The sequence below is a fragment of the Chenopodium quinoa genome, unplaced genomic scaffold (assembly GCF_001683475.1).
Source record: "Chenopodium quinoa cultivar QQ74 unplaced genomic scaffold, ASM168347v1, whole genome shotgun sequence".
Lineage (NCBI taxonomy): Eukaryota > Viridiplantae > Streptophyta > Magnoliopsida > Caryophyllales > Amaranthaceae > Chenopodium > Chenopodium quinoa.
In genome coordinates this window covers 1,150,985-1,168,318 of record NW_018742881.1, presented here as the reverse complement: position 1 = coordinate 1,168,318, position 17,334 = coordinate 1,150,985, and the positions used below count along the sequence as shown (strand labels likewise).

Genomic DNA, 17,334 nt, shown 5'->3' with positions numbered 1-17,334 from the left:
GAAGCACTACTTTCTTAGCGTTACTATTGGAAGTTTGGAACTATTGGACGATAATCATAATGCATTTAGCACAAGAGAACTTTGAGATGTAACTTCTTTTTCCTTTCCAAAATGAAATAAATATTCTACAAAAAAGGGAACAACATATAGGAGGTAGAAAGCAAAGAATTGCAAACATCCCCTACGCTCCATTGCACAAAAAGGAATGTTTCTCGTACATATAAAGACATACTATAGTACACTTGCCACCATTGATGAGGCATTGTAGAAAATACACAAAGGATAGAATTAAAGAATCACCAAGTCTTCCACCACCACCACAAAGATGAACACTAGCACCGGTGCTCCATTTATGAGATGCCAGTAAGCATTGAGGATGAGTGCCCTGGAAATAAAATACTTTCTTCCCTCCAAATTGCAAAAGAATTCCACCCAGCGTCTTCGGAAGGAAATGCTCAGGGGCAGGATATATATGTTACCATATTAATCACTTCTGCATATTGAATCTGTACAGAGGTTTAATCCACATTTCTTCTCCCGTAGAAGACTTCCTTCTCTTACTGCTACGGCATGAGTATTCTTCAGAGCACTAACCATCTATCAAGTCTTTGGAAAACTCTTTCCAAATGTCCAGAAATATGTACACAAATCAAGCATGGCCAGCCACTTCTGCAGCTCGCTGTCTCATCATCTCCATCACAGCTGCTCGTCTACGAGAATCAGATTGCTGTTGCAACCGTCTTAGATGTTCTTTCAAATCTCTGCAGATAGGTAAAAAATAAAACATAAAAAGCTTGAGAAATACACTCCACTTATCTGATGAATAATAGGGTAATGAGGAAACAAATTTTCTTCCAGTAACTAAGAGCTTGAGCTACAAACCTGCATCGAGGTACGTGACAATCAGATTCTTTACAAGCTCTAGCATGAAGTTGAAGAAGATACCACATCTTCTTGCAAAGAACACAACCCCCAGATGCACGAATTCTACACTGTATCCCATGACGAAATAGACCTTTAACCTTCCGACAATTGAGATACTGGCAATGTGGTGAACGGCACTGTGATGCATGCACCAGCAGATCAAGCATCTTTCGGAGCTGGACCATGTAGCATATCATATTAGTACAAGATGCAGAGAGAGAGCTGCACTTTGGAACTTAAGGAGATCATAAAGTCAAGTTGGACAGATGCATAATTCTTACATAAATAATACAACTATAACACAGCCTCTCCCTAATGGTATTTAACCAAATAACAAAAAGAAAAACATATTTTAAAACTTTCTTCAAATCTAAGTCAGGATATTCACTAGAGTAACTTTCTTATTCTAACACAACTTCCTCTTAATAGTACTTATATTTTGTTTTTTTTTTTTTCCGTTAGGATCCATGATAAATAGCCAATCACCTTTTTCATCAGGTAAAAGTGCATAGGCATTCATTGATTCTAGAAGGATAAAAATACGAGAAATTTTCTGGGGAAGGAGATAGGAGAGAGGTATGTTCACCTCTTCATGAGTGGGAAAAGAAGTGTGACACGATAATACTTAACTAAGTATATATCTAATGAATTTAGGTGTTAGCAGTAGCTAAATGACCACTTATCTTCAGAAACAGCAAAGTTGGGAGGAAAATTATGTTTGTAAAGATAATATATGCTCCCTCAGTTCTCATTTATGTGTCCTCTGAAGTTTGGATACGCATAATTAGAGTAAGCAGTAAGTACTAGGGTAGTGTGTAGGGTTATTTAATAGACAGGAGAAGTAAAAAGAAAAAAAAAAAGAGAAACAGTTAGTGAAGGGCCCCACATCATATATACTTGCATATATATGACACTCTTCCAGAGGACTCTGAACATGACAATAATCATAAATCAAGTGATAAGCTGTTAATAAGTGCGCAAAATAACCACAAGGAAAAAGAATAGTGTCATATTGTAGTGCTATTCTAGTACTGCAATGTTTTCTCATATCTCCCTCATATCCATAACCACCATGGTAACTTATGATGCTATCAAACCACCACTATTGAATATCCAACTTGCCACCATCTACTTCTAGCCTAACCACTATCCTCCATAAACCATGACAACATATTTACATAGCAATAATAAGCTTAGGTATCCTGTTTTCTCTGGATAAATATGTAGTAAATAAAAATGGATAGCAGTTATGGACAACAATTATATATAAATCCTGCACATTGCACGAGACAAAATATACAGGTTAAAAAACCCACAAAAGATTTGTGGATATTTTTGGCAGGTGTATAATAGATAATCTTCCAAGTAAGGAGAGGGGGGTGGGGGGGGGGGAGGTGTTAAGGGGAATGCAAATAGTGGTACCTGTACAACACGTTGTTGTCTTGCTTCCTTGTTTTGAGCATCACGATCAGCCGCGGAAGGATGATTCGTCAGCTTATGAGGATGATCCCTACCTCCATCCTTTTGGTAACAAGAATTGCAAATATCATAATCTGGACAAGTTTCACAACGCCAACCTTGACCAGTCTCAATATCAAGATGACATATGTTGCATGTTATCACAAATGCTGGGGCAGTTGGATTATGAAGATGGTAAAGCACCATCATGGAAGAATGTTTAGCACGACGCAGAGTATCATACTGATAGTGATTCCCCTGGCAAAGACTCAAAAATGCCTGTCGGGTATCAAAAAATTCACTCTCAAGAATCTCATCTTTATCCTTGGTATCTTCTGGCACATCAGCAATCTCAACCTAGATCATTAGCATAAGAATTCAAATCAACAAAAAATGCAAGATAATCATACTCCCTCCGTTTCTTTACTAATGACCTACTTGGATTCCAATGCAAATGGAACCTAATTCTTTAAGCATATATATATATATCAAAACACAGTCGTGTGAACTTGTTAGGTTCGTCTCAATTTTAAGTTTCCACGTAAAACGTACCTAAAGACATTATCATTAATTTATTACAATATTGCATAGGAAACTGAGCAAGATTCCAAATGAGACAGCCAAATATAAACAGAGGGAGAGTATAATCACTATATTACTCATTCAAATCCAACAGGCACAACAGCTTACCAGATAAAGTGCATGCTTGTCCTTCTGGTTGATAGGATGTCTTTCTCTATCGTCACGCTTTTGTTCTGTTTCATAGCACCTACAATAAAAATAACTCAAGTTTAACTATACAATTATACATAAATAAATCCAAATCCCTATTTTTCAAGTCAGGGAGTTCATTGATATAATTCCCTAATTCCCTTTACAATGTACATGTAACAACTTCATCCAGCAATATATATATATATATACATACATATATATATATATATATATATATATATATATATATATATATATATATATATATATATATATATATATATATAGTCAAAGAAAACAAAAGATAGGTTTATTTGCAAAAGACCAGAATAAAACTTGCTCGGAAATCCAAAATTCTGAAATAGCACTATTTAAAGCTAATTCATAACAAGATTGTGGCTGTAAGTCAGGGGTGTCCATTATTCGGATAAAAACCGAAATCCAATCTAATCCAAACCGAATAATTAATTCAGATTGGATCCAAATTTTAATTCGGATCGGATCTTATTGAAATTTTTTAAAAATTGGATTTTCGGATCGGATAGGATTGACCTTGTTTGGATCCAAAGATCCGAATTAACCGAAATATAAAACCATGCTTTTACAAATATTGATTGTTTATATCAATCATGTAAAATTATGTTGATAACTAAATTAATATAAATTATGTAAAACTATGTTTTCAATACTTGTACTACCTTTGATTTTTTTTTTTTTAGTTGCAACTTCGGAACATTTTATATCTCTCAAATAATACCCCAAAGTTGCAACTAAAAAAAAAAAAAATCAGATGTAGTATTAATAATGTACAAATTTATAATTGCTTTTTTATTTTTATACAGAGTAATCACTTTAGACTCTAAAAATTTGCAATGTATAATAATTCGGATTTTCGGATTGGATCCAAATACCGAATTGTAATTCAGATTGGATCGGATCGGATTAATGAAAAATTCAGATCGGATTGGATTTGAAAATTAAAAACCGAATTTTATTTTGGATCGGATTGGATTTGACCAAAATCCAAACCGAAAACCGAATAGACCGCCAATAATAAAATAAAAAAAACTTATATGAAGCACCATGATCATAATTGTACAGCTAGGATCTTACTTGTCACAGAGCTGAAAATTTTTACACTGATTGCAAACCCAGCGGTTCCCGGAAACCATTAACAAACAGCAGTGGGTACATGAATGCTGCAAATGAACCATAATAAAATCTTCCTTCATTGGGGAAATCGTTTCACCAAGCTGCAGAACAAATCAAAATTTAATTAGAAAGCCACGATATTAAAGGTAATTACAGCATAAGCTACAAGATGATAAGTGCACTATATATTGACCTCTGTGAAATCATCATCACTGCAAATAAATTGTAAGATAGTCCCCATGGTAGTGCTTGACCTCTCCAAATATTTATTTTTTGTATTTATAATTATTCATTAACGCTTTAGAAAAGAATGTTATTATGTTTGATTGCACAAAGACACAAGACCCAAAAGACAAAAGGCTAACCAAAAAGCAAATACAAGTAGCAGCAGCAGCAACTGAAAAAGAGAGGTGTTAGTGACAGATACGAAGATTACCTTATGCATTAAAAGAAGATCCTTTGACGCATTGCTAGAAAGATCTGATTGCCCAGATGCTTTAAGAGCCCTCTTTGAGATCATCTTTTTTGTTGTTCCCTTCTTGTTGAGTTTCCTACCTTCCTCTTCCTGATTAATTTGATATATCATATCCTCTGCAGCACCGGGCCAATAGTCACCATCAAAATACGGGAGTCTAGCTGCGGTGACCTTGGCCTTGCATTCGCCAGTTTGTACAAAGAAATGATCAAACAAGTTCGTTAGGTCAACCACAATATTTTCCTTCGTAGCTTTTCTTAGCATTGCCAAATACCTGAAGCATAAAAATCAACGTCTTGTCATTAATCAAAAACAAAGAGGGATTAAAATATAATCATTACAGGAAAATTCAATTTATCTTACCACTCCCTCAATTTGTCAGATTTTGGTGTCTTCTGTATTTCAGGATGGCAATACAAAATATAATCTTCACCCTTCAAAGGTGGACATGCCCATATATAACAACTTGCAAAACCCCGCTTCTTACAGTATTCAAGGTAACCAATCTGCAAAGAGGCACATGATTTTTTCAGATGAAAAATACTAATCAATCATTATTAACACCCACAAAAAAAAAAAAAAAAAAAAAAAAAAAAAAAAAAAAAAAAACCCAAAACATACCAAGATTTCATGATAAACAAATGTACGGAGAGCTTCGCCAGACACTGCTTTTACATCAGGCCTAAAATACTTCACTGAATCAAGGTATGAAAGATAAACACGGCGCTGATTTGGAGGCAGGCATTCTGAGCCAAACTCTTGAACATACATTCCAAATAAACACACTTCTACTCCTTCAATCTTCTGAAAAAGCAAAACTACCTGTAGAAAGAGGCACATGCAAAATTGATAAGTAAGAAAAATTGAATAATCAAATTGAATTTTCCTGTAAAGAAAATTAGATTCTAATAAGCAAATTTCCGACATTCCTCTAGCCTAGATAGTCAAATTAATAAGTTATATAAAGTGCCAAAATCAAAACAACATCACACCTTAGATTTATAAGCGAATTCAGTAGGATAGTTCTCATCACGGAAAATCTCAAGAAACCTTGGCTTCACTTCCAACTTCTTGTCAACAGATGACACAACTCTAACAACAATTCCATCTGCTCCAGGAACCTGACAAATACCAAAGATTACCATCCAGTTGTTATGGAGCTGATACAGCCACATATATATTAATCTCAATGACACTATGCATTTTCAGATAATTAAATGCGTTACACAAATTTTAGAAAAAGGTTTTCAACACTTATTAATCAAATACAAATTTTAGAATAGTTTTCATCACAATATATTACAAATTTTAGAATAGTATTATATATATTTAAAAAATCAAATTCAGAACCAAAAGGTTATAAAAAAATGAGTTGAAGCACAAATTTCTGAGGATTAATACCCTAGCATAGTAGCATTAGTTTACCATATAACAAAATACATCCATTTCACTATGACTGTATGACACCCTACAGTGATGCCTGATGTAAGTGTTGTTCAATATTTATAGTATAAGAATAAATCTAAAGCACAAGCAACCAAACGAAACATAACACAAGTCAGAGAGAATACTCCCTCCGTCCCAGAGCCACTAAACTTTAAGTGCACAATATTTTAGGAGATAAATTGTCATTGCCTAAAAAAGGGGGTGGGAGCTGGGCAATGTAACGGAAAAGTAAATGTGAATTTAAAAGACAGAGGAAAGATATAATTTGTAATATATACTATCCAATGCGAGATTGAAACTGATCTACTATTTACCAAATACCATAAATAGATGGTTCACTATATGCAGTCCAATCTACACTTTCTCCAACATCTACTATGAAGTGTTATATGCTAAAAACGGTCACAATTTCACAAACTGCGCAATATATGACCATCTATATATTATTGCCTCCATTTGACAAGATTTATTTATTCCCCGCATCGGACTGCATTGAAATACAGCTGCATACATCTGAAGGTCCTCAGAAGTGTTTGAAGGAGATTTATAATATTTTTTTGCAGAAAATCTAATAGCCTACTTTCTCTAAATTATTTCTACGGCACCTAGACTCTAGTTAACAATCAGATAAGAGTACAGATCTGAGAATCTGGTACAGTAATTCTAAAATTGTAAGCTAACGGGTAACTGCCTCAAAATTGGACATGAACATGGAAACACAACACATATAACAAAACACGTCACATACTTTTAAAAACAGCAGAAGCACAAAAGAGGAGGGAAAAAAAGAGGAGGGCGGGGTGGGACAGCCAGCCACATAGAGAAAATAAAAAAGAAAAAGAACAGCAACCACAAGGGAGCGGGATTTTCAACAATGAAAATAGTTGCTATCTCCAGAGACATCCAGCTGGATCACTTGAACCCCACGAATAATTGGCTTAACCAATTTCTGTTGTGAATTATCTTGCCTTCAATCGACAGATCTAGGGTATTACTCACCTTGAATGAAATTCATATTATGAAAGCTTGACAAATTCAACAAATTGCCTACACATCACCAAAATTCAAATAGAAGATTACCTCATCATAACTTTTTCCCTGGACTCTTGCCCTTTCTAGTCTTTCTTGTTTCAATCGTTTAAATAGCCGGTTCTCAATGTGGTCACTTAGAATCGTTTTAGGCAGATCTTTTGCCCCAAGAACAGCACTCTGTGGCAATGGCTTGCGCTCCCCCCCTTCAATCTCTTGCATATAGCAAAAAGGACATGTGTATTCAGCTTGACCGCCATCATTCCGTCTTCCATTAAACAAGGCACAGATCTGATGCTGCCAAGCTTCACATTTATCACATTGAACCCACTGCAAAGAAGCAAAAATTATGATTAAAAAAAAAAGCATTTGCAGATTTACAATTAACCTATGCAGAACCTTTGGCTGCAAATACATAAAACAAGCTACTGAAAAACACACCCATTCTTCAGTTTCCTCATCATTTTTCTTTCTCTCCAGCCTCGACTTGGGAATAGCAGTTCCATCTATAGAAACTGTGTCACCACGAGCTTCATTATAGCATGGAATACAGAAATAGTGCCGTGTATCACCAGCTCCCACAGTGTAATACATTGCATTTCTCTTTATTCGAGCACCACAAGGAGTACAATAAATAGGTGGTGGTTCAAATGTGAGCTTCTCAACAGCACAAAGCTGACAGGAGTTTTCACTCATTGAGTGTTCCATCGCTTGATTTTTCTCTGCCTTTGCTTTGCTCTGCAATCAATAAAAGAGAGATTAGACATAACAAGTAAATTTTACTGTAAGGCACCCAAAACTAAAGTACTTCATATTGAACATTGACCGGAGTCACGCAGTTACAAAGGCATATCACAGCACAAAATTGTAAGCAGATTACAAAGACATTATATTCAAACATGTAGCTGACCTGCCTCATGGATCCACAACAATAAGAAACTCAAATACTCAAAAGAGGTGATCAGTAAAGAAACACCTCAACACAACAGCCAAAAATTTGATGATAATCTAGTGACATTGCAGAAATTAGTAGAATAAAAACAGAAATCTTCAGCCTTTCAATGTCCAATGACTCCAATCACCAAATATCCTTGCCGTGATGGACCCAATAAAAAAAAATCATTTTCTTTGGCTATAAAAAAACAAAGTTTAGGCCAACAATGAAAATTAGTTTCAGTAGAATCACAAGGATAGTGTATCTGGATCCCCTTCTTTTACCTTGGCAATAAATAACAGGCAGTAAACTAAAACACATCTCGCAAGAAGCATATTTGCAGCACAAACTTAAATAAACAGCATAACATACAGCTTATCATCCATTTCCATATTACGAGAAAATTAAAGGAAAAAATCAGTAATCAAAGGATGTAAGAGAAAACATGAGGACAAACTGGCATACTTAAGCAAAGAAAATTAAATTCCTAATCTCCAATAACTAAAGGGCTATCAAATTTAGTTTAGCAAAAGATTAGAACTATTATCAGTAAAAACAAGAAGGTGGAAACTAAGACAAACCTGCCCAACCCACTGCCTAAGACCAGAAATGTGCTCCTTAATCTGCTCCGGTGTAAACAGTTCAGTTAAGGACACTCCTTTAATCTTAGGCTTTCCGGACTTTGTCAAAGGTTCAGGAGACTCCACTTCTTCTGGCTTCACTTGACCATTATCTTCTTCATTTTTGACACTTTCTTCCTTAGCCAAGGACGAGGCACCATCCGACTGATTAGAAGTGTCAACTATGATGTTCTTCACCTCAGAAACATTAGAAGTTGAAACAGCCAAACTCTCCATCTTCACATCAGAGAATTCAGACTTAACCTGTAAAGTGTTTTCATTTTTCTCATATGCTTTTGGTTGTACACTGTGAGAAACATGAGATGCATTGTTGGCATTAACTGGCACAAACATGCTTCCACTCTCAGGAGCTGCAGATTGAGAAGGCTCTGGCTTTAGGCGTTTGACAGCAGGTTGACTTTCTGGAGGTTGAACAACTATATCAGAAGGCTTTAGATTGTCTTTAACTTTAGCTTCTCCGGACTCAGATGGTCTGCAATTTCCAGCAATTGAATTTTGCAATCCAGAATCAGAATCCTTACGAACATATCCCTTTCCATGTGAACGTATAAAATTTCTGACAGGTACACAAACAGGGCAGTTGGCAGCCGCACAATGTTTATGATGATTGATAAGTGTTCTGGTTGCATGACAGCGAGATTTGTTGCAAGAAGAAGAATCGCAGCTATCTATATGCTTCAATAGCTTTTGCACCTCAAGGCAATAGCGCTCTGGACATTTACCTGTTGGCGCTCTGCATCCACGTGCATGACGCAAGAACAAAAGCCACCTCTGTTGATTCTTAAATTGACGCTCACGGATGGTATTCCCGGAGTTACAGGGTGTAGTAACTACTCTGGATTGATCCATAGCACTTCTAGGAGCAACATTCTGGCCAATGGTAAACACTTCAGAAGCCAAATTATTGCACTGAGCTTCATCATGCCCCACCATTCTCTGGCGTAACTCCTCTTGTAGATGCTGTTCATGAGACATATTTCCAGCCAGTGACGATCTATTAGATTCAGTATGCCATTGACCATTTAGTTGTGCTTCTGGCTGTACTCCAAAAGACATATTATTGTATTCATTTGTAGCCTCATCAGTCATCATATGCTGAGGATTTTGCAAGAGCGTAGAGTGCATATCTTGAGACCTTGATGGAGCAAAAGATGAATGAGAACTTCTAATAAGATTTCCATTCGAATCATGGTGAAGTTGATTGTGTGATTCTGGAAGCTGAAGCTGCCCAGAAGAAACCTGTGTCTGAAGAACCTCACTATGATGCTCCACTCCTGTTTCAGATTTCACACGACTGCCGAGGTCAGATGTTATCTGGGAGTGAACAAATTGATCATTTCTCCCAAAAGATTGTTGGTGCTCACTAGACTGCTTCTGTTGACGGCTTGAAGCAAACTGCTGCTGCGGCGGCATCAAATGAGGCTGCTGTTGGTACTGTTTAGCATAAGACTGCGAATGATTCTCTCTAGGTGATGATTGAAAATTTAACTTTTCCACTTGTTCCGCTAATTGAGGCCTTGCGTATGAAGCTGATTGCACACTTTGCGTACTATTTTGGATCATTAGCGAGTTAGGTCTGCTTATTGCCTGAGGTCTCATTTGATTTACATTCTGATTATTCATCAAGGATCCAACCTGAGCTCCATTGTTGTAGTAATTTCCACTTCCAGAGTTATCAGCAGCACTCATCCTGTATCCATCACCTACCAAACAAACTTGATACATCAGCTAAATTGATCAAGCATAAATCAAAACTCACAAGTAGATTAAAAGGGAAAATGAAAAGGCAGAACCTTGCACAGAAGAGCGCTGATGTTGATCATGGGGCTGTTGCAGAGGTCTAGGAGAGGCGCCGTAAGATGATGTGGTCATATAGCTATCTGATGAGCCTGAACCATTTACCATTTGAAGATTGTTACCAAATCCACTGTTCACAGGCCCACTCTGGACTCTCTGCCGCATTATAGACCTCATTCCACTGTTCATCGCACTACCAAGGTTCTGTAACATGCGACTATTTTGACCAACATGTTTTTGTGGCACTTGTTGTGACACACCTGAAGAATCAACACCAGATAACACACCACCACTGCTAGTGTTATCCGCATTCATATATGCCTGATTATTATTGCTACTGAATCCAGGAGTGGGAATCATTTGGCTCATAACTCTCTGCCCAGCCATTCCATTGTTACTGCCAGAATTCATGGAAAAACTAGAGGGGGTCTGCTGGTAACCATTTGACAGAGACCCTGCACAGCATATTCTATCAGATAAAAGGCAAAAGTACAAAACCATATAACATCACTTAGTTGAGTAATGAATTTACTCACCATCAGCTCCGTGGAAAGAACCACCACTAATACTGGAAAATGACCCATTGGAATTGGGCATCAAGCCTCCCATGCCTTGAGTTGAGGATGAGATGCCGCCACAAGCACTTGTGGTGGTCATATTAGAATGATCCATTGCAGATGATACCATCACATTTGAATTTACATTGCTTTGCTGTTGCATACCAGGTGTTGGTATCATTGTACCAACAGGAGTAGGAGTATTCATAAATTGTGTCGGTTGAGGAACATGATTGGTCTGTGGTGCTCGCCTAATAAATCCCTGCAAACGGAACTCGAGACTTTCCATATTCATGTATTCCTCCTGTCACAGAATTCAATCAAGAACAAAAAGGCAACAAGAAAGTTTATTGAAGACCCAGAAAAGCAGTTGATAACAAGGAAATATGTAACTAAATTACACAAAGAAATTCTTTGATCCACACTCAACCAAACCATACACCAAAACAGAGAAGAAAAAGAAAAAGGAAAGGAAAAAGATAAAATCAACTACATGGAATGTAACCAGGAAAACAAACATTAAATACCCAAGGAGCAAAAAGAGAGAGGGCCAAGGACTACCTTTGACGAAGCTGTTTTAAACAGCCCCTCTTCCAAGCGCCTTGAAAGTTCTCGCAATTTTTTTGAAACAACATCATTCCGGTTTGGTTGCCTCAGCATTAGAGTCTCATAGCTGGAAACAAAGTAAATTATATGTTAATCACTAAACCAGCAGTGCAGGATAATCTAAGAAAGTAACTATTCAATAGAATTTTCTACACATATAGAGATACTAATAACATGTACGAAAAACTATCAACAGCCAAAAAAATGCCAGAATAACCATTTACCACTTACCAGATCATGGAACTTGACCAAATAATATCAGGTACGCCAAGAGATTAAAAACAGATAGGATATAAACTACGGACTCGTCTAAAGATATAATTTGAAAAGAAAAAAGAGCAGCAAATTATGCAATTTACGTTCAACAAAACCCCTAACAGCAAGCAATCCCATATGCAGCACATAAATCCTAGCTTGACTGTAATAGATAGTAGCTCAAATATCAGGAGAGGGAGAGCACACTGCAAAGATGCCTAAAGATGCCTCAATGAGATCATTAATAACAACTTGAGTAAAATCCCATGAAATATATTTAAAAAATTAAACAACAAATGATCTGCAAACATTACTAATTCACTTCAAAGCTGTAAAAAAATAAATTAATAATAAAAATAAATAAAAACATACACATGTGCTGAGAGTGGAACAAAATGCCTACAATTGTGCATATTTTAAAATGTAAACTGCATAATACACTATGTTAACCTGGACTAGATTTAAGGTGTTGAATATGAGAGTGTTTGTTACAGTAAACAAAAAAAGGTTGGATGCAGGGGCTGTCCTAATTTTAGATACATGGACAAGATATGGCATTTGACAATTTGCATTTTTTTTTAAAACATACTTTTTATATTTTTAATTAAGTTTTAAATGCACTATAGTGTTTGTAACAACACCAGTACTGTGGCAAGTACATTGTATCAGGTTGTATCTGTGTTGGATCGTATCGATATTCAAACTGCACAATACGTTTCCAGTCATATCAAGTACAGCAGCAATTATAGCATGTCCAAGTGACATAGAAACAGGACAGACTAAAGCACATAGATAGAAGAAACAGTACTAATCCAATGACAGAATCAACGAGGAGGACCTTCACCTAGTTTTAGTGCTGTACTTAACAACTATTCATAATACTACAAGTCTATTATAATAAGACATATTACCCAAGGACAAGAGGGAAATAGAAAGAACTACCAAATACTCAGGCAATTGCAGATAGTTATGGCCCACATACTTAAGATGAAAACACCACTCAAAGTAATACTCCCTCCGTCCCTTAATACAAAGCCTCATTTCCTTTTTGGTAAACCAAAATACAATGCCTCTTTCTATTTAAAAGTTGTATTTTTTGACATTATTACCCTCTTTTTATGAGTTGTCATCTTTTTTCCTTTACTTTTTTTTACTTTGAACACCAATTCCCAATACTTTCTCTATCTATCTCTTCAACTATTCCCAACTACTTTTTCTTTCTCTTTAGCTCTCTCTAACCCCACATGCACATACGCACTTTTAATCCTTAGTTTTATAAAATCTACAACTATCTTAATTCCCGCACAAAAACCAAAAGAGGCTTTGTATTAAGAGACGGAGGGAGTAAAATACGTCAATTAAAAAAAATTAAAAGCCAGCTAGGACAAATGAGAGTTTTGCTAAAATCTGGTTCAACATCAACAAATATGAAAAGCCCTAGATTTCTAATGAAGACAGGAGGGAAAATCAAAATTCAACACTAGCCTACTCATACAATTATAAATCCGCTTCATGACTAACCATCTACTGGTATTACCCCCTTTGTCCTATAATATCATATTTAAAAGTTCAAATAATCATGCTTGGATAAATTTTCAGCATTAGATCGCAATAAGACTAATTACATAACTAGGATAACTATTTGTCATTTTCAACTAATCTCTTCAAAACATAACAAAAAGATCAGCCAGCTTTCAATTTAAGGCCTCTTTAACAGATACAAGACTGCACGCATGCCCACAGGGATAATGATTTGATGCGATAAATAAACCGCATGTTAAAAATATAAGACAAATCATGACAATAAAGATTTTTTTTTTAAATGATATCCATAATTTTGTGCGTTGCAGCCTTGTAGGTTGTAACTGAATGCATCAAGTAATTTAAAGTTCGACATTACGCAGACATAATCGTACCATTTGTAAACAAGGCACCCACATGTTATAGACAAAATAACCCAATCATAACAGCTCCATTCAATAGCTAAAAACAAAGATTTAAAAACAAAAACAGATGTGCATGCCAGAAAACTAACATCAAACCTCACCTACTGACCTAAAGATCCACTACTGCCAAAAATGTATCAACGCATGCCTCATGCATAATAAAAAACAACCCATATTGCACCAAAGAACTAAAATCGTCGTAGAGTAGCAAGCAGTAGAACCAAAGGCTTTTAAGATACATATAAGCATAAAGGTATACTATTTTAAGAAACACAAAATCTAAGCACTGGGTCAATCAAATCCATCAGAAGAAATTATAAACCCCTTAATTGATTTATATTTAGAATCTCATGAAGGTTGTCACTTTTCGTCTTTTGGAGATGATTAACCGGACTACAGAAGTATACTTAATTCGTGATATATAATTTCTTTTTACACCTTCCAAGAAAAGAGGAGCCAGAAGCAACAAATACAGCCAATTATAAAAATGATGGATCAAAAAATTTAAAAGAAGATCTTACATCTTCTCTTTCATAAACAGTCGAATTTTAGTAAGTTCAGCATCCACCATTGCTTGATTACTTTGACCACCAAGATTTTGTGCCTGCGTGTGGAATGTATTTCCATTCTGCTGAGGCAGTCCAGGCAACTGATTACTAGCCTGGTTAGGTACCTGCCCAGAGATCTGACCTGACATATGTGCCTGGACATTCATTTTCAACTCTTAAAATGCCAAAAGCCTGAAAGTGCATCAGCTTCACCATAAGAAGGTCAATTCAAAATTCATGTCCAGTACATTATTGATTACCCTGCAAGGACAACACTTCACCTGCAAGGACACAGAAAAAGAAAGAAACTTCCATATTTATAAAGCTCAAACTTGACACTTCCTCGGTTGAACATTGAATAGAACGAATATACAAATTCACTCCTACAATGATGAAGGGAGCAATAACGAGGTAACAAGCATATTTACTAGGATAAAGCCACAGAGTGAAACCTATATTTGTACAGATTATTATGAAAAGGAAATCAAACTATAAGTAAAGCTGCATAGTACCTTGTCTCTTTGACTGAAGCATTTATCTAATATACTAATGTCATATTTATAAATAGAAGGTGAACCAGAGAAGCAATTTTTAGTTCTAATAAAAACAATATTTGTGAACAGAGACACTATGCAGAAAAAAGGAAACTAATTCATACATCCAAATGTAGATAACGCTGGACTAAAGACAAGCCCCAGCATATCCATACAGTTGCAATTTGCAGCAACACAATGTCCAATTACAACTTTAGTTCTCACTTCTCACTAACATCCAATACACATAAATTGCATCCCATTGCCTACTACTCTAACAGACCTCGGATTTCAAATGCAAGCACTGAATATAGTATCGTGTAGCGACGATCACACAAAAACGGAAAAGGACCCGCAGCTATCAGTCTATACTCACCAATGCTAAAAAAAAATAAAAAGTACAGATTGAGCAAATACATCAACTTCAGTAAAAATATCATCTTTACCAACTCTAACATATGATACACAGCAACATTAAAGTTGGCGGGTAAATTCCCTTCAAACAATTACACCCTAATATTAATTTATCAGCTTCTAAAGTATTATTAAATCCAATACTTAAGCCAAATTGATAAAAACTATTTCTTTTCACACTGAGATTACTGCACCATTCAAGAACAATCAATCACAACTCAATTCACATTGCACGATTAAACAACAATCAAGTACACAACTCCATACCTTAAATTCAATCGAAAACAGAGAGAAACCCCAATAACTTGAGTTAAATTAACCACAATGACGGTGCTTCGGTTGCTCGGTGCAACAATTGACAGACTAATTAACGATGATCGTGAACTTATTGAACCAGATCCTCCTATATACGTTGTCTAAATTCCGATTGTAGCAAAAGCCCCAATTTATACCGACCCAATTTGTTCAATTTCAAATTGAGTTGCACCGATTAGGGTTCTCACGACAAAACCCTAACTTTCAACAAAAAAAAAAGGGGGGTCAAAATTGAGGATTGAAAACGTAAGATAATAAGATTGGGGTTTCTGGGATTGAATTCGATTGCAAGTTGATTGAATTTTTGTTTCCCAAATTTGATTGTAAAAACTTAACCTTTGAGTCTCTCTCTAACTTTCGTTGTTTCTCTCTCCTAATTTCTTTGTTCGACGTTTCTTTGCTGAGTTTCGGACTCCAGTTTAAAGCCTCGATATTATTTTTCCTTTTTTGGGTTTTTTTTGTTTTATTTTTTTTTTTTTTTTTTAATTCATATGATCATTGACCGTAATTTACTCCCATATATGTTTTGTTATTGTCTATTTTCTTTTATTTTTAACTCTAATAAACACTTGAAGATTAAAGCATCAACTTGTGTAGATTTTAAATGAGTTTAGAAGTCATGTTCCAAAATCCAAACATAACACATGGTGTTTTTTGGGCTTAGTTTGGTAATGAGATATTGACCCGAAAGCGTGTTAATCTGATCAACTAAAAAGAGATGACTTTATAAATTCGTTATTTTCAGTTATTTGATGAGCTTTTTGTGTTATTATAAGATGCAACTTGTTCTTTTGATGTGGAGTTTAAACTCATCTAAAGCTAAGGAAAAGGACAAACGAAATGATTACGCTCTTTCTCGGTGTTATTCCTTAAACACTGACACTGAGAAATAATCGTCTTATACCTTGAGTCTTTTGCATGCTTTTGCTAGATCAAAATATCGGATTTTAGACATCAAAGTCAACCTTGACTTTCGGTTTCTATGCTGCCATTGTTCATATTAGTTATAATGAATGATTTTAACGTCATAACGAATGATTTTTCCCAACATTAAAGTTGTATAATGTTAGTTTCTATTTTAAGTGTATTATTATCCTAAAAGATGTTCTAGTTCTTTCAACTCCAACCGATTTTTATAACTACGAGAATTGTTGTTAGCCATATTATTCAATGTCGGAACCACTATAAATGCTTTACATTAGTCTTTTAGCCTCTTTGCACCAGTATGCAAACCACAACTCCACAAGAAGTTCATAGGATTATAGAATGGAATGAGGGAGCCCAGGTTTGTGAGAAATTTGAACGTTTATCTTGATGGCATTTCGGCAAATAATTTGACAAATCATGTCGGCTATCCACTTTCTCTCTCCTCTAACTACCCCACCATCAACTGTCCAAACCACCCCCTTCTCTCTCTTCTCCTCCCATGGCACATTGAGTCTTCGATCAACCACCAATATCGTTGCTAACAAAAGACACCCTACTAATGAAGTATGTAAAGTGGGCCTATACACCCTTTAGGGAAAGGTATTTGCTAACCACCAAGCTTAAAATCGATGGTGGTGGTTGAGCGGTGGGTCACCTAGTTAG

At 35.8% G+C, this 17,334-nt stretch overlaps 1 protein-coding gene across 1 annotated transcript; it reads right to left on the bottom strand.

Annotated features, from left to right (window-relative positions):
* Positions 1 to 80: 80 nt before the first annotated feature.
* LOC110726769 (histone acetyltransferase HAC1-like) lies at positions 81 to 16,213 on the bottom strand. The gene is made up of 17 exons (XM_021906274.1): positions 15,697 to 16,213; positions 14,456 to 14,763; positions 11,689 to 11,800; positions 11,107 to 11,431; positions 10,567 to 11,025; positions 8,714 to 10,476; positions 7,640 to 7,936; positions 7,250 to 7,528; positions 5,716 to 5,844; positions 5,345 to 5,545; positions 5,087 to 5,229; positions 4,685 to 4,997; positions 4,210 to 4,349; positions 3,073 to 3,151; positions 2,347 to 2,739; positions 883 to 1,100; positions 81 to 761 (listed from the first exon to the last, which is right to left on the bottom strand). The coding sequence occupies exons 2-17, from the start codon at positions 14,647 to 14,649 to the stop codon at positions 650 to 652; spliced, it is 5,157 nt and encodes a 1,718-aa protein (XP_021761966.1). The 5' UTR covers positions 14,650 to 14,763; positions 15,697 to 16,213; the 3' UTR covers positions 81 to 649.
* Positions 16,214 to 17,334: the final 1,121 nt, after the last annotated feature.